The sequence below is a fragment of the Perissodus microlepis genome, chromosome 3, assembly GCF_051167445.1.
Source record: "Perissodus microlepis isolate ML-2025 ecotype Zambia chromosome 3, ASM5116744v1, whole genome shotgun sequence".
NCBI classification, from domain to species: Eukaryota; Metazoa; Chordata; class Actinopteri; order Cichliformes; family Cichlidae; genus Perissodus; species Perissodus microlepis.
The window spans coordinates 27,708,725-27,731,758 of NC_140463.1; the positions used below are offsets into that span (position 1 = coordinate 27,708,725).

Below are 23,034 nucleotides of genomic sequence, written 5' to 3' on the forward strand. Positions count from 1 at the left end.
AAAAGGAACACAGTTTGTCCCGTACTTCAGCTAGAATGGAAAAAGACACAAAGCTGGAGTTTTTCTGTCTTTTCACTGTCAGCTGCTTCTTCTTCTCTCTCTCTCTCCCTCTCTCTCCTGTTGCTACTTGCTACTACTATTGTCTGCACTAGTTTTGTTGACAGTGGATCTTGAACTAAATGAGCAGGCAAACAGACAGATGTGAGAGATGGGTTTCCTCTCAAAGATTCACAAGATAATTCAAACCAGGTCATGTGAAACAGACACAGTCTTTCATGCTATTTTATACATGAAAAATGTTGTTAAATCTTCAATGTATGAGCTGTTTCTAGTTATAATCTTGAATCATCAATAAAGGATTATTTGATACAATCATTTTTAACTTAAGACACCAAAAAAAAAAAAAAAAAAAACACAGACATGCAGTACTACAGCTCCTCTAGTCTGATTTGATGTACTGTATTTGTGATCCACCTGAAATACAGTAAGAATAGTTTAAGAATGTCACAACTCAATTACTTGAAATCCCAGAGTTGCTATTTGTTACTTTTATGGCTCATCATTGTCATACTGTACCTGGTCCAGGATCTTCAGAGCCTCTACCTGTCTCATAAATACAACGATCACCTGCAAGTTAGCAACAGTTGAGTCATAATAAAGTCATAATAAAGTGCAAATGGTCTAACATTTAATCATTCTTTCTAAACAGTGTTAGACCTGACCATGGGAAAGAGCAAAGTACACATGATGTTGATTTTCCTCCTGGTTGATTGTTTCAGACTGTATAACACTGACATTATCAAAATACATGAATATTCATGCAATGGAAGTATGTTATTATCAGTAGACCAAAAGTATTTTTGTACATTACAGCTGTTGATTAGCTGCACGAACCTGTTGCATATTTAAAAACATATTTTACCAATGAACATGATACGAGAAGAAGGGCTTTACTTTGCAATAATAAACAGTGATCATAGTTCAGAGTTTCTTACCTGCATGTCTTTTATTGCAGAGAAAAACACCCAGAGCTGCACTGAATATAATGACAAGTATCAAACATCCACCAGCTACACCCAGGAAAAGGATCAAGCATTTTTCTGAAAATGATCACATTATGTTCGTTAACAACAGCTCATAATTAAAAGAAAAAATAACAACAATGGGAATATCATCAGCATAATATAAATAAATCAGATCCCTTCCACAGTTACTACCACATCATTCATGATCACTAATATCATAATTTAAAGAAACATTAAAAGAAAGAAAGAGGGAGTAAATATGCACACTGGGGGATGGGCTGGTTGCCAGACAGACAGGTCGCCAGTCTGTCGCAGGGCTAACACATAGACACAGGCAACCAGTCACACTCATATTCACACCTATGGGCAAATTAAAGTTTCCAATTAACCAATCCCCCCTTTATATAATGTATTATATAAAATTAGGCCAATCAACCACAATAAACTTCATTAAATCCAGAGTACTATTAGCACTATTCACTGCTGTATCTGTTGGTCATATTTAGGATAAAATGTGTTCAATAAATTAAAAAAAAAAAGCTGAAAATCAAAATGCATAAATAACATACATTAAAAAGATCTAAGAATTAATTTTATTGTAAAAATACATAATCAAATAACAGGAACAAAGAAAAACATCTCTGATTATTATATAACTGGCGATGAAAAATGAATATTGGTATTGTTGTAATCTACAGGGTTCAGATTTGAGCAAATATAACAACTGGATTTTGCCTCAAGGTGTGTGTAGTGTTTGTATTACTTCTCTTATTTAAAAAAGTGATGGAAAGACAAAAAATGATGTGTAGTGTCAAAAGGATGTCACACTGAATTTCACAAGGCCTTATATGCGAGTTGGTATATGTAGGTATATGTGAACACATATACATAATGTCATGGCTGTGTGCAGGCAGGCAGAGAGGAAGGACCCAAAAGGCAGGACTCACGGAGGCAAAAGTAAACTCAGAATAAACTGCTTTATTGCAGGCTGCTGATCAAACAGAAGACTAACTAAACTGGAAAATATAAACTAACAGGCAGGCAAAAACAGGTAACAAGGGATGAGAGACAGGAGGGGAACACACCTGGGAGAAATGACAGCTGACGAGACAGGGGAAACGTAAACTGTACACACTCACTCACATAAGACAAGGACCTTCAGAATAAAACAGGAAACTAACAGACACGGAGGACCAGACAAGACTTCATGGACAGACAGAGGGACATATGGGCAGAGAAGACTAAGCACAGGCAAAACCTAAACTAAACATGAGGGCAAGAGAACAAAACCTAACCCAGAAATAATAATAATAATAATCATCATCATCGGATAGCTAAAGAATCAGAACATAATTACAATGAGCATAATCTGGAAACACACCAAAATACAAGAAACTGAAAAAGCAGGGTCAAAATGACCCAGAACCGTGACACATAATTAGATGTGGTTTATCTGTCCTTTCTCGCGTTGGTGTGATTCTGGGTTTTCTTATGGTTGAACACATTCATGGTAATCATGTTTTTTTTTGTCTCTTTCTGGAAAACTACATTTTCTATGACAGGTATTTCTTTTATTCATCTCTAAAAATGACCACATTTTTCTTCTGAACCAGTACAAGTCAGTAACTGTTTCAGCCATCTTGACTTCGGGTGATGGTTTTAAAATGTTTCTGAACAAAACCCTGCACGCATGTTTCTGCATGTTTGCCATCATGTAATCTATATGGCTGAATGGATTTCAGCCATTTATCTTCTTGTGGGTGTCTCCTGGTTCATTTTACATTCCCAGATAGCGCGATTAAATAGCATCAATGTCAATGAATTATCAAGTCTTAAGGAAAAGTGCAGAAATTCTGCACTTCAGATCCCGTTCTGTTGTAACTGGCTTCAGAAAAGTTGAAATAAAACTCAATAAAACAGCATCCTCTGTGCTGTGATAAATCAGTTAATGTATTTATTAAAGAAAGTGTTACTGGACTAATAGCAAAAAGTCATTATTTTATACTATTTTTTTTCTTTCAAATACAGATTGGAAAAGTAGTTACACATCACATGTTTAAATTAAAAACAAAACAAAATAACAGTTTCCCGATGATGAATCAATCGCTGTCTGACATGGCTAAATTACCCCCCTCTCCTTCTTTTCCTGCTGTCCATGGCTCTTTTAGAAAAACAGATCGCTGTCATTCATCATCTTCTATGTCCTGCTGTCATGATCCTGCTTTTTGCTTTCTGTGAGTAGTTTTGGCTTCAATATCTGTGAATTAGAAAGAAAATTAAACTAATAAACAAACACGATAAAAGTCAAGAAAATAAGGAAAGTTTTGTCACAGTGTATATTATGGAAAATAATAAAAATAACTCTCCAGGACAATGAACAGCCTAGCAGAATATGTGCCACACTGTTAAACACTTTATTGTTAAAATGTGGCAGCATTATAAACAGTGTTGGGTGTAATGCATTACTAAGTAACACGTTACTGTAATTAAATTACTTTTCCACTGAAAAAGTAGAGTAACTAATTACTGTTCATTTTAAGGTATTTTAATTACAGTTACTTACAATGTACTTGCGTTACATTGTAAAATAATTAAACTCGCTGAAAATCATTATTTAATTTCAATCATTTATCTTCTAAATGTAGAAGTAAACTCTGCCGCTTTAACATCGCTGTAGTGCAGCTGCGCATCATTTCGCGCCAGTTTGCTACATTGTGGAAGAGATGCTACCGCTGTGTACTGTAGAGTCTCCGTCTTTAAAAAAAAATTATTTATTATTTAAAGAGTTTAATTTCTATTGTTTGTCCATTCAAGGTTCATAGGGATTTTAAGAAGTATTTAGTTAAATTACTTATTTAGTAATTAAGTTACTTTTCTGACACAGTAATTAGATAAGTATTTTAAATACAATATTGACTAAGTAATTAGTAATTACTTAGTCAATATTGTATTTAAAATACTTATCTTACTTTTTAAAAGTAACTTACCCAACACTGATTATAAATGACACCAAATGACAATATGATGAGACAGCATGGCATTTTAATTTTTTTATAGGACTGATGTTGAGGAAAATCTCCAGGCAAGACTGCAGTTGTGACATAAGTTTGTATTTATGTATGTTAAATGTAAAACACTGCCAGGGTGTTTTTGTATTTGCTCTTTCATACATATTTGAAAAAAAGGTAATTTGATTGAAAACATTAATGCAGTGCTGGATAGTATTCACAACAGTGAGTGATCTAGAGTTGCGTAGATTCAGCAAGATCCTTTCCCCATTTTGCAGACATTTTGCTTTATTTTGATATGACAGCATCACACAGTTGCTGTAGATTTGTTGGCTGCTCATCCAAATTTCCCCTTAAACCACACCACAAAGTAGTCTACTTCACTGAGATCTGGTGACTGCGGATGCTGCTGGAGTACAGCATTTTTTCCCCAGTCTTCTATCGTCCAACTTTCCAAGTGAGATGTAGTCTGAGTTTCCTGTTATCTCACATGAGTCTCATCAGGTGTGGTCTCCTGCTGTTGTAGCACATCTGCTTCAAGGACTGCTGTCTACTAGGTATTTTCTCTTTTCCAGACCACTCCTTTTCAATCCTAGAGATGGCTGTGTGGGAAATGTCTAAAATACCGAGCCCAGCCTTCCTGGCACCAATAACCAAACAACTTCCATTGATCCTTCTTCCTGATGCCCAGTTTGAATTTCAGCAGGAAGTCTTGACCATGTCTACATGCCTGAATGCTTTAAACTGCTGACTCATGTTTGGATGATTAGATATTTGCATTAATGAACCATTGAACAAGCCTACTAATTCAACTGCTACTAAATGTATGTAGCATGAATTTACTGGACTATAGTTTACTGATGCATTTAGTTTTGTGGACACAAGACTGATATGTATTGTATGTATTTATTATAACTAGACCTCTTTTGAGAACATATGTTCATATTTGTTTCAACCGAAAAGCAATTTGATTGCTACCACAGACAGCATGTTACTGACAGAACGCACAAATGCAATGCTGGGCAGTAAGTGAGTTGTGATTCGCAAAAGTACAAAAGGTTTTGATGAGGTGTCGGATTTAGATGAGGAATGCATCAACAGATATCTTTAGCAGTGAAGTAAGTGTAGAAACAAAAGCTGTGTGCACAAAAACAATGGGAAAGTCTAATGAATGTGGGGAAATTGCATTACGGATTTGAGAACTCCCTTATTATTGGTGAGAGTGACTTTTCTGATGTCAGACTTACACCAAAGCAGTTGAGGATGCTAAAGTAACAGCAGTGAAATACTGCAGCACCTCATATCTGACTTAATGTTACTGCATTTTTGATCTACCTGAAATTAATTGAATTACGTGAAATCCCAGAGTCATTCCGCTACTTTCATGGCTCATCATTGTCATACTGTACTTGGCCCAGCATCTTCAGAGGCCTCATTGTCTCATAAACACAACGGTCACCTGAAAGATAATAACAGTGGAGATTCAGTCACAATAATTAGCATTGATAAATGATCTAACATTTAATAATTTTTAACAGTATAATATTACTGATGAAAGCACGTAAACAGTGTTAGACCTGACCGTGGGAAAGAGCTGTGTACACATGTTGTTGATTTTCTTCCTGGTTGATTGTTTCAGACTGTGTGAGTCTGAAACAATTAAAATATGTTATTACTACTAGAATAAAAATATTTGTATATATTACTGCAGCTGATGAGTTTCACTCACCTTTTGGGACACAGACCTGTAGAAAAAGAAAGTATTATGAGATTAGGAGATTAAGAGAACATTTTTAATAGTAGCAACAAAAGCTCTTACCCTTTGACTTTATGCAGTAAAGTAGAAAGAGCAACAGAACAGTGATCAATACTCCAGTAAACAGCCCAGCAATGAACATGACAAGAGAAGAAGAACAGCTGTCCTCTGAAATCACAAACAGTAATAATAAATTATATAAACAGAGCAGTTACATGTATTCACAACCTCAGTCACTCTCCACATACCTGTTTCTTTTCTGTGTGAATGATCTTTGCTGCAGTTCACTGTTTGAAATGCAGACTTCTCACTGACATGATTGAAAACTGTACAGGTGACATTGGTCTCTCCATCCTGCTCCCTGATGATGTATTGTTCCCTGGGACCAGTTAGTGTTTGGTTTCCCACAATCCACTTGTAGCTGACATCACCAGTTGTGCTGCACTCCAGCAGAACTTTACATGATTCATTTGAGGAAATCCAGGTAGAACTGATTTTTATGTCAGGCTGTTTAGTTATGGCCTCTAATGAGGAAACAGGAGACAGAAAGCGTGTCAGGTCACCTTTGGAATCACAGATGAAAGTAGATGTTTGTGCAGAGTTCAGCAAATGCATTATGTAAATTTAGGCCACTTAACAATAACTAACATCATTAAGTGCAGATAAGTATTGTTCACTACTGTGTCATGTTGTCATGCTCGCTGGGTCATGGACTGAGGGTTGTGAGTTTACTTGTGTGATTCCTATTCTTCCTGTGTCACTATTATCTCCTCCAGCCTGTTTATACTTAATTTAATTCGGTTTTACTTATATAGCTGCAAACAACAACAGTCGCCTCAATGTGCTTAATATTGTAGGGTTTTGTAAGTTTTTCTTCTCTGGTTAAATTCTAGGTAAGTCCAGGTATCTTGGTTTTATTATATTTATCGTGTCTGTCTAATGTTTCTGATGTGTCCTCTTTCCACGTTTCTTTGCCTTTTTGTGTTTGTGTCCAGTTGGTGTTTCTGTTTCCTATTTTATCTTAGTGTCTGTTCTTCCTCGTGTCTTGTGTCTAGTTCTAATTCCTCTGTTTCGTTATCTGTAATTAGCCCTGAATGTACTCCCACATGTTTCCTTTCCCCTCATTATACTGTGTGTATATATTGCCAATATTAATTTTCTTCCACTTTGCTGTGTTCTTCCTCGAGTTATGAGTCCGTCCTCCTGTGTGCTTCTCTTGTAAGTACCTGTTTTTCAGGTTATTAGCTCCTGCCTTTAATGAAGTTTATTTTTTAAGTTCCCAGCAGTAAAGCTGCTTGTAAGATTACTTCTCTTTTTCTAAAGGAGAAAGACAAGCTCTTAGGCTCACAGGGTTTCTTTTCATTAACAGTAATCAGGAACCTTTTTTTTAAAAGAAAAACAAAGTCTCTTACCATGAACTTGCAGAGTGATGCTGACTGAAGGCCTTTGCTTGAAAAACACCTCTGAGACAAAAATGAAATCACCAGAATCTTGAAGAGTCAGTTTTCTCACTGTTAAAGTAAAGTCTTCAGGGTTAAGCTGTGACCTGTCCTTAAATGGAGATCCTTTAAGAACACCCACATCTTTGTCTGCAATATTTATTCCCCCATATTTCCACATTGCTTTAGTCACACCTAGAGTTGGTAAGCCTGACGAAAACTCCACAGTCTCGCCAACGATTTGGTGAATGACATGTTTTCCAGTGGAAGTCTCAACATCTGAAAAAGATACAAAAAATGAAAGTTTCAACATGTTAGTGGGTCTAAATTTCCTGAAACCGTATCGTCAAAGTGTGATAATTAACGTAAAAACAATCAAATCAGACAAAAAAAAAATAATGTTTTTACAGAATGAGAAGATCATCATACATAAGTGACATTTCTGATATGACTGCCTTGGCACAACAAAAAATTTAAGCATAGCAAAAATATTTTTCTGTGGACAAACATGAAATCATAATTTTGTAATTTTCATATAAATAGAAAAGCAAATGAATAAAAATAAATAAATAAAATGTCAGAAGCTGTTTCTCAAGAATTCAAAGAACATGTCTGCTATAGATAATTGTTGATTAGTAGCAGTTAGAATAATAAATACTTTAGCACAACAATACTCTAAAATGGCAACGCTGCAGCTATCTTCTGAACTCACTTATGTACCAGAGCTCACGAGGCAACAAATACAACACATGCCACAAACATCCGGAAGCAGAGGTGTACTTACTATGGAGACAGACCCAGAGCAGCAGCACAATGCTGTGCATGAAGCTACGGTAACGTCGTCCAGCAGCCATCTCTGTGGGGAGAGGAACAACCTCTGTTTCCTCTTTTCATCTGTCAAACTGTGTCTTCATAAGTAAGCACAAAAAAACCCTAAAAATAACAGAGATTGGGGGAGGTTTCAATCAAAATAGAAGCAGAAGAAGCGGTCATAAGCTAAACATTTAAAGAAGCCCCAGTTTTGCTCTGTCATACAAGAGGAATCATCAAGCACTGGCTACAGCTGACATGTTTGTGGTGAATAAAGTCACTTTCACCACAGTCACCACTCTGCATGTACTGTACATGAATACTGAGATGCACAGATGCTGAAAAGAGCAGACCATGATCAGTCCTGTTTTTAAAGGAAATGGTTTTGGTCTAGAGCGATAGACTAGAGTGAAACTTTGTTCAGTGGATTGTCAAATCTGTTTACAGTATCTTCGTGCTGCTTCTTCATAGCTCTATATTGTATATAAATAAAATGTGCACATTTTCTTTTTTCATCTACACTACATTCGAGGAAAAGGATGACTTTGCTGACCTAATGAGCTGACTCCACTAGTCCATGCACTAGTCCAAATCCATTTATTTCACATAACAAACTGACTTTGGAAAAAAAAGCCAATTTTACTTGAACAAACAAGCAACTCAAACACACTGACAACATAAACTAAGATTGTGAACATAGTTAAATGTTCTGGGGTTCTTTGGCTTGGGATTTTTCAGATATTATGAAACTTTTTTTTCCTAAATATGAGGAAGTGGAGAGAATGACAGCATTTCTTTCTGCTCATACCATGAACACTCATCATTCAGCAGAATCAACTGAGCTGTTTGGACGCTCATTCAGGCCTTTCAGGGAAACACATGTCATGAAACCCGACATCACAGCAACATATTTGGTGACATTTCAAAAGACGTCATGCAATCCTAGTGACGCCATGCTGACCGGCCAAGCTTTAAAGACACATTTTTAAGTACACTCCAGATGACAGGAAGTGATACAGCACTGATAACGTATGACTGAACAGTGAGTCAAGAAACAGAACAAGTACAGGACACATTCATGGACACACCCTGAAAAACAATTTGAAAGAAATCTCTACAACCCTGATTAATTTGAAAGTTTATGCTCATTTATTTTACAATAAAATTCCCATCAAAGCAATAATATCGATATTACAAGACCTGTGATACAACCTTAACTCTGAAAATATTGGCATGCTGTGTTAAATGCAATTAAAAACTAAATGTAATGATTAGTAAATACCATGAAGCCATACCCATGATCTTAGGGAGTTTAGGTGGCACTGGATTAACAACAGGCACAATTCTGTCATGGAAACCAGTGCATTGGCTCAGGACCTCTTCCAGCTCAGTTCCAAAAATTGCATCTTTGCTGGTATAGTGTTGCATGGATTTGACAGCTTGCAAATATGTACCATCAACACTGAAAGAGATATGATGGCTTAATAATACAAATAATAAAATATTGATGAAATATATAAACTATAAATATTACATATATATATATAATTTATTTTATGTTTTCAATTTCATTAGTTTTTTGTAATTATACTCTTAAATCTTAAAATTTGATTCGGAATATTTAGTCATGTATTGTTCAATATATTAAAAACAGAAAAGCAACATAAGCACTGCTGCACCTTTAGCTGACAGCAGAGGAAATAAGGCAAGAAGGTGTCAGTCAGTATCACTGATCATAACGTATCCTGCTGTTCCTCTTTCTTTCTCCCCTTTTTTCTATACTTAGTAATCTGTATTTAAAAACAGCATAATAAAACTGGAAGTTTCTTTTTTTATAGTGCCACACCAATATTTTTAGTGGTCCTCATATGGCAACTCCTATGAAAAAATTCTGGTGGTGACCCTGCTTTGAGCAAAACTTTGATGAAGACATCTTTGTGTGTAAGCTTGAAAAAAGTCTGACTAAAACGCTAAAAGGAATTTGTAGAATTTCCTGTAAATTGTGGGTGGACAGTGGCCACCTGATTTCCTTTTCATAGCAAACAGAAGCATTGAAATCCACATATCATATGTACGCATCTCAAGTTACAGGACATTCTTTCACACAAAACGGTAAAACTTAAATTAAAGATGTGACCATGGTAACTAAAACAAGTAGACAATATAGAAGAAGATGCTAACCAAGAAAGTATAAATTAGTTTTTTATGAGGTAAATATTTAACAGATTTTTGTTGTACTTGAAGGCTATTTCCAGGTTTATGTGCTACAACATCAAAATCCTCGCTTTGATCAGATGATTTGAGAGGGTCACTGTTGAGGAAGGTTGTTTTGATATGAAAGCATTAGAAAGACATTTTGTGCTATGTAACCAGAGATGGGCAGTAACCCATTACTGTAATCCGATTATTTTCAAGTAACGAGTAAAGTAAGGGATTACTATTGCCAAAAAGGTAATTAGATTACTGTTGCTTTCCCGTAAGCACGCTGCGTTACTGCCTTACTAAAATTGTGATTTTTCTTTTTGTGAGTGTCTCATGACAATGACGTAAGCAAGTGCGACGTTCGTGGCAACAGCTGTGTGCAGATCAACAATGGATAATATATCGAATGCAGGAGAGAGTATGAGCGTGCAGCGTTTAAAGCGTGGAAGTACTGACCTTACTTTGAGTTTGATTCCATAAAAAGTGACAAAAACATTAGCGTTCGCTGTTCACTGCGTGGGAAGAAAACTTCTTTTTACAGCGAAAAAAACCCCTATACTTCCGAGCAATTGTTGAGGTTGTAACCAGAATATGTCCCAAACATTCCTAGAAAATCTAAAATGTTTGGATGGACTGGTACAAGACGTACAAGAGGACATCATCAGCATATAATGCTATTTTGTGTTCTCTCAAATTAACTACAACCCCATGAATGCTATTTCTTATTTATCTTATCTAATGAGTTAATTGTTAGATAAATTAGTGATTCCTCATTCTGTAGTGTCCACTCTCACAATATTGGAGAAAAAATCCTACCATATGTAGGAGCTCCATTGTTGCATCCAGCAGTGATTCTCTCGCCTCTGAACGTTTTAAACATCCTTCTCAGCCCTGATCAACACAGTCTGTTTTCCATGATGCAGGTCAAACACAAAAAACTGGCATAAGGTAAAAAAGTAAATGCATTACAGGAGCGTTGCATTCAATGCCAGCATGTGGTAGAGGCATTCCCTTATAAGTATTAACTGAGATGTGATAGAGCGATTGAAAACCTCTTCCTCTATTATAATAAACTGAGATTAGAAAACAGTACTTACAGAGCAAAAACAGGCATTTTGGCCACTTAATCTATTGAAGCTTAACACAAGTTAGTTTATACTTATTGTCTGAGAAATCCACAAAGCCTTCCATGGCTTTTATCCCAGTGTGAGCTTTGGGTGAACACCACGTTAGTGAGATTTTGAATATATTATGTTTATGAAGCTGATTTTTGCCACTTAGAAATTTATTATAGCCATATTTAGTTTATGCACTAGTTAGTGATGACCCGTGTGGCCAGATTATTCAGGTGTTCCCTTCACCTTTTAATGTGACTTTAATCGGTGTATTGTGTGAAGGTCTGACAACTGACCAGCTGCATGCACAAAAATACTTTCATCCCCTGTGTTGGAGCACCATCTTGTGACACATTTAAGAATTGGCGTATATCATTCTTGCAGAACAGAATTAGATAGATTCAAATCCTTAAGAGGATTCTAATGTGGTTGTTTGAGGCCAGTTAAGTTGTGACATATTTACTTATTTCTTGTAATGTGTTTTGTTCCTTTTGCACAAACTGCACCACACCTACTCTTCATTTACCATCACAATGAATGGTAAATGGCCTGTATTTGTATAGCACTTTACTTGGTCCCTAAGGATCCCAAAGCGCTTTACACATTCAGTCATCCACCCATTCACACACACTGGTGATGGCAAGCTACATTGTAGCCACAGCCACCCTGGGCAGTAGGCAACGGGTGATGTGTCTTGCCCAAGGACACAGCGACTGAGACTGTCCGAGCTGGGGCTTGAACCGGCAACCTTCCGATTACATGACAAACTGCCAACTCTTGAGCCACGATCGCCCCAATGAATATAAAACAAATTGCATCTCTTCCAACACAATACCTGGATATCAGCAGGGTTCAGGGCAGTTGTAACTTTTGTATTTCAGAAGTAGATATGGAATGTTTTGTAGCCTAAAACTGATAACTAATGAGAGATAGAAACAGAAAAGATGATTCCACCTTGGTGGTATACATTCTCAGTAAATGCTGAGCGCCGTCTGGTATTGCAAGCTTTAATCATGAGAAAATTTTGGAAGTCAGTTTTGTTTTTTTCAAATGATACTAATGGCGCTAATAATAAGTTTGCATTTTCAAACAAAAAAACAAAACAAAAAACAGACAAATAGTCCAGTGCCTGGCCATTTAGCACTTTATAAGTCAAAAGTAAGATTTTGAATTTAATTCTAAAATGCACTGGAAGCCAATGAAGGGAAGCAAGCACCGGAGTTATGTGCAGCTATTTATCTAAAAATGCAGACAAAAATAAAAAATTATTTCTGTCCACTGACACCTCAGCCACTTCACACTTCATTTACTCAACCTGCTCACTACCCCCCACCCCCAACCACAGCATCCAGCACAAGGCTCCAGCCCGTCTCTCTCAACCACCCAGGTTAGGAGGGAACTGAGGAGCATTAAAGCCAAGAAGACTGCGGGTCTAGATGGCATCACCTTAAGGGTCGTCAGGTTCTATGCAGATCAACTGTGTGGGGTGATGGAGCGCATCTTCAATCTGAGCCTGACGCTGGGGAGAGTCCCACAGCTCTGGAAAACCTCCTTTCTTGTACCAGTGCCAAAGACTTCACGCCCCAAGGACCTCAACTGCTACAGGCCGGTGGCTCTGACATCCCACCTGATGAAGATCCTGGAGCGGCCGGTCCTTGCTCAGCTTCGGGCCTGGTGAGCTCTTCAATGGACCCACTTCAGTTTGCCTACCAACCATGCTTCTTGAATGAAATTCAAAGCTCTTCTTTGGATGGTTGAGATACTTCGGTGCAGCTCTTGTGTATTTTTCTATCCTTTTGCTACATTTTTTCTTGTTTAGCTTTGATCTTTCTTTTTTTAGGGTGGGTTTTTTATTTCTGCATTAATAATCCCATCAATTTTGACTTATTTTTCTTTTTGTACCGCACTTTGGTTAACTGTTATGTTATTTTAAAATGCTTTAGAAATAAAGTGAAAGTTTGTCTGCTTCATAGTTCTTTTAGTCCTGCCACTTCTGTATTCTCACTTCTGCTTTTGATAATATAAATATCGTTATATCACTTTAGAAACACTTCCATTTGACTTTTACAATTTAAAATAATCTTAAAATGTTATTCTACAAAATGTGCAGCAATTTGATTTGTTTATTTTTTTTAGGTGATCGTCTGTGGGACCCAGAAAGACTGTAATCCTGCATCTCTACCAGTTTCTGTGCACTCCAGCATCGTGTGTTCTGCGTGAGAGGATTTTCTTTAAAGCAGGAGAAATTATCTCCAAGAAAAGAAACAGACTCGGCCATTGCACAGTGAAACAAATTCTCTTCTTAAATAAAAATGAAAAAGAGTTACCATAAATGCGTCATGTTTTTAACTTGCAAGTTCATAAGGACTTTCCCTTTCAGTTCACAATCAATTCTACCCCCAGGTCAAAAATATGTATAAGAAAAATGGACTATAATCATATTATTTATAAACATACCTGTTCAGCTGTCCAGTGATTAATTGCAGAAGTACATGGAGACAGGACCTCACATGATATATGTATATTTTATGTATTTTTCACAAGTAAAGAATGACCATCCCATGGTGTATGTTTAAACAAGGAAAGTTTTTAAAAATTATTTATTAAACAAATAAAGAACAATTTTAACCCCCCAAATTGACCCTGTGCACGAGAAAATGCTAACTTCCTGGTTTGAGACCGGATGTAGGGTTGTACATTTCCGGTAGCTTTACTTTGCGGTCAATCGCTACTGCGAAGATATACTCCAAAATCATGTCCAAAACTCGAAAACTGAAAGATCGCGTTAAGTTACAAAGAGCAGAAGGTGGGAACACTCACCACTGTTGTGTCATAAAAAATCTAATGATAAATTTTGACGTTTAAAGAGTTTAGATCGATCAGTTGTTTACATCACTCAACACAAGCAGAACTGCATTACTGCATACAGAAGACACATCGTCCACATTCAGAAGCACATCTCTGTATAGTGACTGGTCTTATGATTTAAACAGGCAAATGTTCAGCATTCAAACTACAGGTGAACAATAGTCAAACCAGATGTTTCCCGTTATGTCGATATCAGCTAGTCAAGTACACACCCGCACAGCATGTTAACAAACCGTGAAAAAAGCCACACAAAAAATGAATGATTGCTGGTAAGGGTTTCTATACATTAGTATTTACGAAGGGTATGTTGTGACTTACCTTCAAAATTACAGTGGTCCCTCGCTAATAACGCGGTTCACCTTTCTCCTCGCTTTAGTGCAAGTTTGCACGTTTTTTTTTATGTCACATTGTCCTGCGTCCTGATCGCTGCAGACGATCTCCTCCGTGACGTCTCTCCTGTACAGTACAGAATCGCTGCATCGATCGCTAGCAGTGTGACTCTGAAGTGCAGTGCTGTATGTCCACGATGTCCACCAAACGTTTTGCACCGTCAAAAAAAAAATTGGCTACTTGATTTCACCTATCGCTGGTCATTTTTAGAACATAACACCTGTGATAAACGAGGGACAGCTGAGAAATATAACATTTGAATCCCTTTTCTCTTTTGCTCTGAGGCATGGGGAAAAAATATCGACAAGTCGATGAACATCATTTACAGATATATTGGGTAAATGCCCAAGACATCTATAGAAATGTAAATCGCCGCTTGATTCATTCATTTGCTTAACTTGTTTTGGAACGTAAACAGGGCGTGAATAGGACACCGGAAACAAAGCTCCCCACAGGAGTTTCCGCACCGGAAGTAGCATATGCTAACGTGCACATAGTCAATACACAGCAAAAACACTAAATCTTCTACCAATCTTGTAATCTTGAACCAAGTATTTATGTCTTATTTCTAGTCAAAATAATCTCATCACACTTATAATAAGACCCAATTATCTAAAGAGTAACATTTCAGTGAGCTATAGGAACTTGTTTTTAGACAGTGCATCTTGAAACTAGAGAATTTTCACTTGTTCCATTGGCAGATTTTTTTCCACTTCATACGTGATATTTTTGCTTGAAATAGGTGAAAAAAGTATTTTGACTAGAAATAAGACAAATATACTTGGTTCAAGATTACAAGATTGGTAAAAGATTTTGAGTTTCTGCAGTGTACATGTTCAAAGCGACACAGCAGTGGCCCAATATCAAAGAAAATTCCTCTCTGTAGAGTACACAACTGATACTTTGTAGGGACAACAGTCTTTGTGATTGCCAAAGTTGCAGCATTTTGAAAGAAAAACCATAGAATTAATCAACAAAGGTTATTTTACACTTTTTGTTTCAAAAACAGATCTGAAAAGTAGTTACACATCAAATTTTGGAAAATCCAAGATTTCTTTAAAAAATTAAAAACAAAACAACATAAAACAAATAACAGTTTGAATCACTGTCCAACATGGCTAAATTTTCCCCTTCATCCTTTCCTGCTGTATGTGGCTCCTTTAGACAAACAGATTGCTGTGATTCATCATCTTCTATGTCCTGCTGTCATGGTTCTGCTTTTTGCTTTCTGCGAGTAGTTTTGGCTTCAATTTCTGCGAATTAGAAAAAACAAACTTATAAACAAACACGATAAAATGTAAGAAAGCAAGGAAGCTGTTGTCTCGGTGTATATGATGAAAAATAATAAAATAACCCTCCTGGAAAATCAACAGCCCAGCAGAATACGTAATTGTTTAACTCTTGAATGTTAAAATGGGGCAGTCTGATGACAGCATGGCATATTTATTTTTATGTTGATGAAAATCTCCAGGCAAGACTGCAGCTGTGACACAAGTTTGTATTTCTATCTGTTAAATATAAAATGTATTGTATTTACTCTTTTATACATATTTCTAAAAAGCATGAAGTAATTTGATTGAAACATTGATGCAATACTGGATAGTATTCAGGAAAGTGAGTTGTGACTGACAAAAGGACGGAATATGTAGGTGTGGAAAATGTGTTACTGATTTGAGAATTGCCTTATGACTTTTCTGATGTCACACTTGCACCAAAGCGATCAAGGATGCTAAAGTAACAATGATGAAGTGCAGTACTGCAGTACCTCATATCTGATTTGATGTTACTGTGTTTGTGATCTACCTGAAATTAAAAACATTTTAAATGAATTGATTTACTTGAAATTTCCTTTCACGGCTCATCATTGTCATACTGTACCTGGTCCACCATCTTCAGAGGTCTCATTGTCTCATAAACAGAAAGATCACCTGCAAGTTAATAACAATGAGGTTCAGTCACAATAATTTGCACTGATAAATGATCTAACATTTGATCATTTTTAAGCAGTACAATATGGCTGATGATAGCACATAAACAGTGTTAGACCTGACCGTGGGAAAGCGCTGTGTACACATGTTGTTGATTTTCTTCCTGGTTGATCGTTTCAGACTGTGTGAGCCTGAAATAATTTTAATATGTTATTAGCACCAGAATAAAAGTATTTTTATATATTACTGCTTCTGACGAGTTTCACTCACCTTTTGCGACATAGACCTGTAGAAAAAAAGAGAACGTATTGTAAGATTAGGAAATTAAGAGAACATTTTTAATAGTAATAGCAAAAGCTCTTACCCTTTGACTTTATGCAGTAAAGCAGAAAAAGCAACAGAACAGTGATCAATACTCCAGTAAACAGCCCAGCAATGAACATGACAAGAGAAGAAGAACAGCTGTCCTCTGAAATCACAAACAGTAATAATAAATTATATAAACAGAGCAATTACATGTATTCACAACCTCAGTCACTCTCCACATACCTGTTTCTTTTCTGTGTGAATGATCTTTGCTGCACTTTGCTGTTTGAAATGCAGACTTCTCACTGAGATGTTTGAAAACTGTGCAGGTGACATTGGTCTCTCCATCCTGCTCCCTGATGATGTATTGTTGCCTGGGACCAGTTAGGTTTTTCTTTCTCTGGTTATATTCTAGGTAAGTCCAGGTATACTGGTTTTGTTATATTTATCATGCCTGTCTGATGTTTCTGATGTGTCCTCTTTCCAAGTTTCTTTGCCTTTCTCTCGTTTCTGGTGTTTCTGTTTCTTCCTGTTTTATTTTAGTGTCTTGTGTCTAGTTCTACTTCCTCTGTTTCGTCATCTATAATTAGCCCTGGATGTGCTCCCACCTGTTTCCTTTCCCCTTATTATGTGTGTATATATTGTCTAAAAACAAAGAAAAAACAAAGAAAACAAAGAAAAAACAGTCTCTTACCATGAACTTGCAGAGTGATGGTGACTGCAGGCCTGTGCTCATAATTCACCTCTGAGACAAAAATGAAATCACCAGAATCTTGAAGAGTCAGTTTTCTCACTGTTAAAGTAAAGTCTGTGAGGTTCAGTTCTGATCTGTCCTTAAATGGAGATTTTTTTAGGAACACCCACATGTTTGTCTGCAACTGTTATTCCTCCATATCTCCATGTTGCTGCAGTCACACCTTCAGTTGGTAAGCCTGACGAAAGCTCCACAGTCTCTCCAACTTTTCTATGAATGATGTGTTTTCCACTGGACGCCACATCTGAAAAACATACAAACAACTGATTATAAAACAACCAAATCAGAAAACAAAGGTCTCTTTACAGAATGAGAACATCATTTCACATAAATGACATCACTGATACAACTGACTTGCCACAAAAAAAGTCTGAACATAGCAAAAATATTTACATTATGGCTCCATGAAATGTTTTTGGGTTGATGCTTTTCTGTGGACAAACATGAATTCATAATTTTGTAATTTTCATATAATAGCAAATGATTAAAAAAGAAATTAAATGTCAGAAGCTGTTTAAGCCACTCAGATAAGCCAATTCAACTGCTGACTACAAAATGTCTGTTAAAGGTAATTGTTGATTAGTAGCAACGAGAACAATAATAAATACTTTAGCACAACAATACTCAGAAATGGCAACGCTGCAGCTATCTGCTGTCTTCTGAACTCACTCATGTACCAGAGTTCATGAGGCAACAAATACAACACATGTCACAAACATCTGGAAGCAGAGGTGTACTTACAGTGGAGACAGACCCAGAGCAGCAGCACAATGCTGTGCATGAAGCTACGGTAACGTTGTTTGCCAACCATCTCTGTGGGGAGAAACAACCTCTGTTTCCTCTTCTCATCCTTCAAACTGTGTCTTCAACAGTAAGCGCCAGGAAAAAAAAGTGTGGGGGAGGATACCATCAAAATAGAAGCAGAAGAAGTGGTCATAATCAGGCCTTATGTATACAGATCAAAGCAATCACACACTTAAGAATTCAACTATAAGACACTGAAGTCAAAGTTAAATAAAAGATATTTAAGAGGATTTCTAAAACACTGTTAGCTTCACTTACAGAAAGTAGCCTAAATGTTCAAGATCAAGCACTGGCTGCAGCTGACATGTTTGTGGTGAATAAAGTTTCTTCCACCACAGTCACCACTCTGTCTGTATATACTGCATGTAAATACTGAGATGCATGAAAAAATGACACTTGTGAATATTAAAGAACACTGAGATGGACAGACAAGTCTGTTGAAGGGTTTCTTTACCTGAAAAGAGCAGCCCATGAGCAATCCTGTTTTTAAAGGAAATGGTTTTGGTCTAGTCAAGTGGATTGTCAAATCTGTTAACAGTTTTTTCGAGATCCTTCTTCATGGCTCTGGGTACTATACAAAAAATTATGCAAAATTCTTATTTCTTACGTCTGAGGAAGAGGATGTGTATGTACTACATACAGCTTAATGGACAACATTTAAATTTCAAATGCAGGAACTCCTGTGTAAAAACCTATGCTAATTTGTTTGCTAACATTACATACTTTTTACATATCTTTTTAAGACTATTGTGACTTTAGATTTTAGACCATAGCACCACAATCCTAACTATAAGTACCAATACTAGTATCATGAGGGGACTTTTCATCATCAGCCTGAAGAAGAGTCCTCATCATGACGTTTAGGTTTAAGATTTTAGTTTTTTATTTCTATGTCACTAAACTGCTGATTGTTGAATAGCTCTGAAATATCACACACAAACCCATTTGTGTCACAGGACAAACTGACTTTGGAAATGAATTCAATTTTACTTGAACAAACAAGTAACATAAACTAAGATTGTGAATATAGTTAAATGTTCTGAGTTTCTTTGGCTTGGCATTTTTGAAATATTATGAATCTTTTTTTTTCTGAAATATGGGGAAGTGGAGAGATGACAGCATTTCTTTCTGCTCATACCATGAAAACTCATCATTCAGCAGAATCAACTGAGCTGTTTGGACGCTCATTCAGGCCTTTCAGGGAAACACATGTCATGAAACCCTGAGACATCACAGCAACATATTTGGTGACATTTCAAAAGAAGTCATGCAATCCTAGTGACGCCATGCTGACCGGCCAAGCTTTAAAGACACAGAGCGAAAGACAGACATTTTTAAGTACACTCCAGATGACAGGAAGTGATACAGCACTGATAACGTATGACTGAACAGTGACTCAAGAAACAGAACAAGTACAGGGCACATTCACAGTCACCCGCCTGCTTGTCCAGGACGTCAACAGTCGCCTGCGTCATTCAGGGCCAGAGAGGGTCTTTGCGGAGATTCGCGGTCACCCCACCGCTTTGTATGAGAGAGACAATGGGCAGGGACTTTTCTGCTCCAGATTACCTGCAGGGAGTTGGTCATTCCTTGAGAAGTGTGCGTTAATGAGCAAAGTAAGTTTGTGATGTGTGAGTATAAGTGATAATAAGATGTTTTTGGGACTGTGCCTGAGTTTAGTGGGGAAATGACTATGTTTCCGTGCAGCTAATGGGTGCTAAACTAAGCTAAGCTAACTCTCCTGTCATGTGGTTGGGTATAACCGTGTACCGTGTTAGTTTTCTCAGTGAGTCTATACGTGAGGCGTAGTTAATATGGCCTATAGTATTAAAGGGGATGTTAGTTTATTTCTCACCTGTGTTTATGTTGGTGTATTCTTGAGTTATTGATATGAACACCTTAATAATATAGTATTTTCTTTCTGTTCTTTTCAGCGACCCCACACACACACAGACACACACACACACACACACACACACCTAAACCTGTATACATACCTGTTTCTATGACAATACCACTGTCACTCCCACCTGTGTAAAATCGTGCACTATCCTCGGTGTCTTCACACCACTCAAGGGCCTTGAGCGGTGTGTTCTGGCCGACACTCCGGGGAGTGTGGCAAATCTGAACTAGCACCTTACAGTCCTCCTAGTCCAAGCTATCTACCCAACAGATACAGTTACAATCATTAACCTTCACCGACAAGTCAAATATGATTCAAGGTCATACAAAACAAACACACTGAGTAATACTGTGATACAACCATAACTCTGAAAATATTGGCATGATGTGTAAAATGCAAATAAAAACTAAATGTAATGATTACTAAATCTCATCAAGACATACTGCATACCCATGATCTTAGGGAGTTTCTGTGGCACTGGATTAACAACAGGCACATTTCTGTCATGGAAACCAGTGCATTGGCTCAGAACCTCTTCCAGCTCTAAAAATTGCATCTTTGCCAGTATAGTGTTGCATGGATTTGACAGCTTGCAAATCTGGAAAAGTACCATCAACACTGAAAGGGATATGTTGGTTTTAGGGCAACATATGCTCCCATTTAGATGCTTTTTCTCAGTAAATCAATGCTAAAACTATATATTACATCTATGAAAACGGCATGCCTCTTTTCACCAACGGAAAATATTTCATACAAGATAAAAAGAAAACTATAACAAACAAAATTATTGAGCAGTTTTGACACTATAATATTGTAGTAAATAAAAATGGGACAACATCCTTCTCCCAAAAGTCCAGAAACTGGTCTCCATAGTTCCCAGACATTTATGGACTGTTAATAAAACAAAGCAATATTAGTGGGCACGACTCATGTGGATACAATAGTTCTAACTCATAGTTCCTCTTGCAAATACATATTCCTACAGTAGCATTGCTTATACACGTTTACACATTAGATTTGGGGCCATATAGACCACCATAATTTAACATGTTAGCATTGTTATAATATTTATTTTTCACTATTATATGAAAAAACATGAGGCTGATTGATAATACAACCATTTTCACAAACTGCACCGGAGAGTAATTTTTTTTTTAATTTCTTTTTTTTTCTTAGATATTTTCCTCTTTCTTCAATAACAAGATTGAAGCTCTATTCTCCCCATCAATGGTCCACCTGAAATGAAATATTTTTAAATTTAATATGTAATGTTTATGTAATAAGGATAAGCAGCAGAAAATGGATGGATGTTTATTTAATTTTTAATATAATGTAATCTATACCTAGTCCAGCATACTCAGGGCCTGATATGGGTTCTTAATCATCACTACAGTCATTACCTACAAGTCCGAATAAAATATATAAACTATAAATATATAAATATATATCATAATAAATACTTTATCTTTCAAAACAAAGTTATGATTTCAATTTCATGAGTTGTTTGTAATTATACTCTTAAATCTTAACATTTAATTTGAAATATTTAGTAATGTATTGTTCAATGTATTAAAAAACAGCAAAGCAAAGAAAGCACTACAGCACCAAGAAACTGTCAGTCAGTATCACTGATCACAACTTATCCTGCTGTTCCTCTTCCTCTTCCAATAAAAGTTTAGTCTGTTGACACATCATGGAAAGAAGATAGACCAATAACCTTCTAATCCTGTGGCATATGTCATACTTTTTGTGCTTTTTTTGTCAGTTAGGGTTTGATAAACATCGTCATGAATTCCCTCTCACTTTGGCAGTTTTGCTACCACCACGATAAAAATCACACTTCCTGCACTGCTCTCTCTCAGTGTACTTCAAGAGTCAAAAATCTCTATTTTCTGTATTATTTGCTTGCTTATTACACACCAGTTTACCTTTGTGCATAGTGAAATTTCAGTTTTTACAAATGATGCCAAATTGCAAAACACTTAGCTGTGTCTCTAATAAAACCTCTGTAACTTTGCTCTGCTTCACTTCAGCAGAATTGGGGAATTTTCATATGTTGTTTCATGGTTTTCTTCCATTGTTGATCTACAGCAGAATATTTTTAAGGCGGTACTATAAAAAGCCAGGTGAGGAAAATCTCCCTTATATTTTTCTGTGTTTTATCCTCAATGACTTTGACATGAAGGCATCTGCTGTGATACTTACACCTCTGATGAAGTCTCACAAGTGTCAGCTTTGTTTTTATAGCCTACATAGATATAAAAATAAGGATATGTACTGATAAATGATCATAATTATAGTATTTCTGAGTCAAAACGGAATTGAATCAAATCGAGACCTTGTGAATCAGAATTGAATCAGCAATAGAAATCAGTGACGATACCCAGCCCTACATCCCTTAAAAGGAATTTGTAGAATTTCCTGTAAATTGTGGGTGGACAGTGGCCACCTGATTTCCTTTCCATAGCAAACAGAAGCATTAAATTCCACATATCACGTGTACGCATCCAAAGTCACAGCACATTCTTTCACACATAACGGTAAAACTATGGTGGAAATTAAAGGCCATGTGACCAGGGTAACTAAAACAAGTAGACAATATATAAGAACATGCCAACCATCAAAGTATAAATTAGTTTTTAGCACAAGGTTAATATTTAACAGATTTATTCAACTGAAGGCTATTTCCAGGTTAATGTGCTACAACTTCAAAATCCTGTTTGGCA

At 36.6% G+C, this 23,034-nt stretch overlaps 2 protein-coding genes across 2 annotated transcripts; both read right to left on the minus strand.

Annotated features, from left to right (window-relative positions):
• Window positions 1-1,983: 1,983 nt before the first annotated feature.
• LOC146390838 (uncharacterized) lies at window positions 1,984-8,122 on the minus strand. The gene is made up of 8 exons (XM_084923868.1): window positions 8,013-8,122; window positions 7,202-7,507; window positions 6,038-6,313; window positions 5,853-5,957; window positions 5,763-5,778; window positions 5,616-5,683; window positions 5,369-5,492; window positions 1,984-3,282 (listed from the first exon to the last, which is right to left on the minus strand). Exons 1-7 carry the CDS (start codon window positions 8,080-8,082, stop codon window positions 5,416-5,418), a joined length of 918 nt encoding a protein of 305 aa, XP_084779994.1. The 5' UTR covers window positions 8,083-8,122; the 3' UTR covers window positions 1,984-3,282; window positions 5,369-5,415.
• Window positions 8,123-15,580: 7,458 nt separating this feature from the next.
• Window positions 15,581-18,441, minus strand: LOC146390839 (uncharacterized). The gene is made up of 7 exons (XM_084923866.1): window positions 18,343-18,441; window positions 17,542-17,845; window positions 16,906-17,010; window positions 16,812-16,827; window positions 16,665-16,732; window positions 16,492-16,541; window positions 15,581-15,866 (listed from the first exon to the last, which is right to left on the minus strand). The coding sequence occupies exons 2-7, from the start codon at window positions 17,711-17,713 to the stop codon at window positions 15,807-15,809; spliced, it is 471 nt and encodes a 156-aa protein (XP_084779992.1). The 5' UTR covers window positions 17,714-17,845; window positions 18,343-18,441; the 3' UTR covers window positions 15,581-15,806.
• Window positions 18,442-23,034: the final 4,593 nt, after the last annotated feature.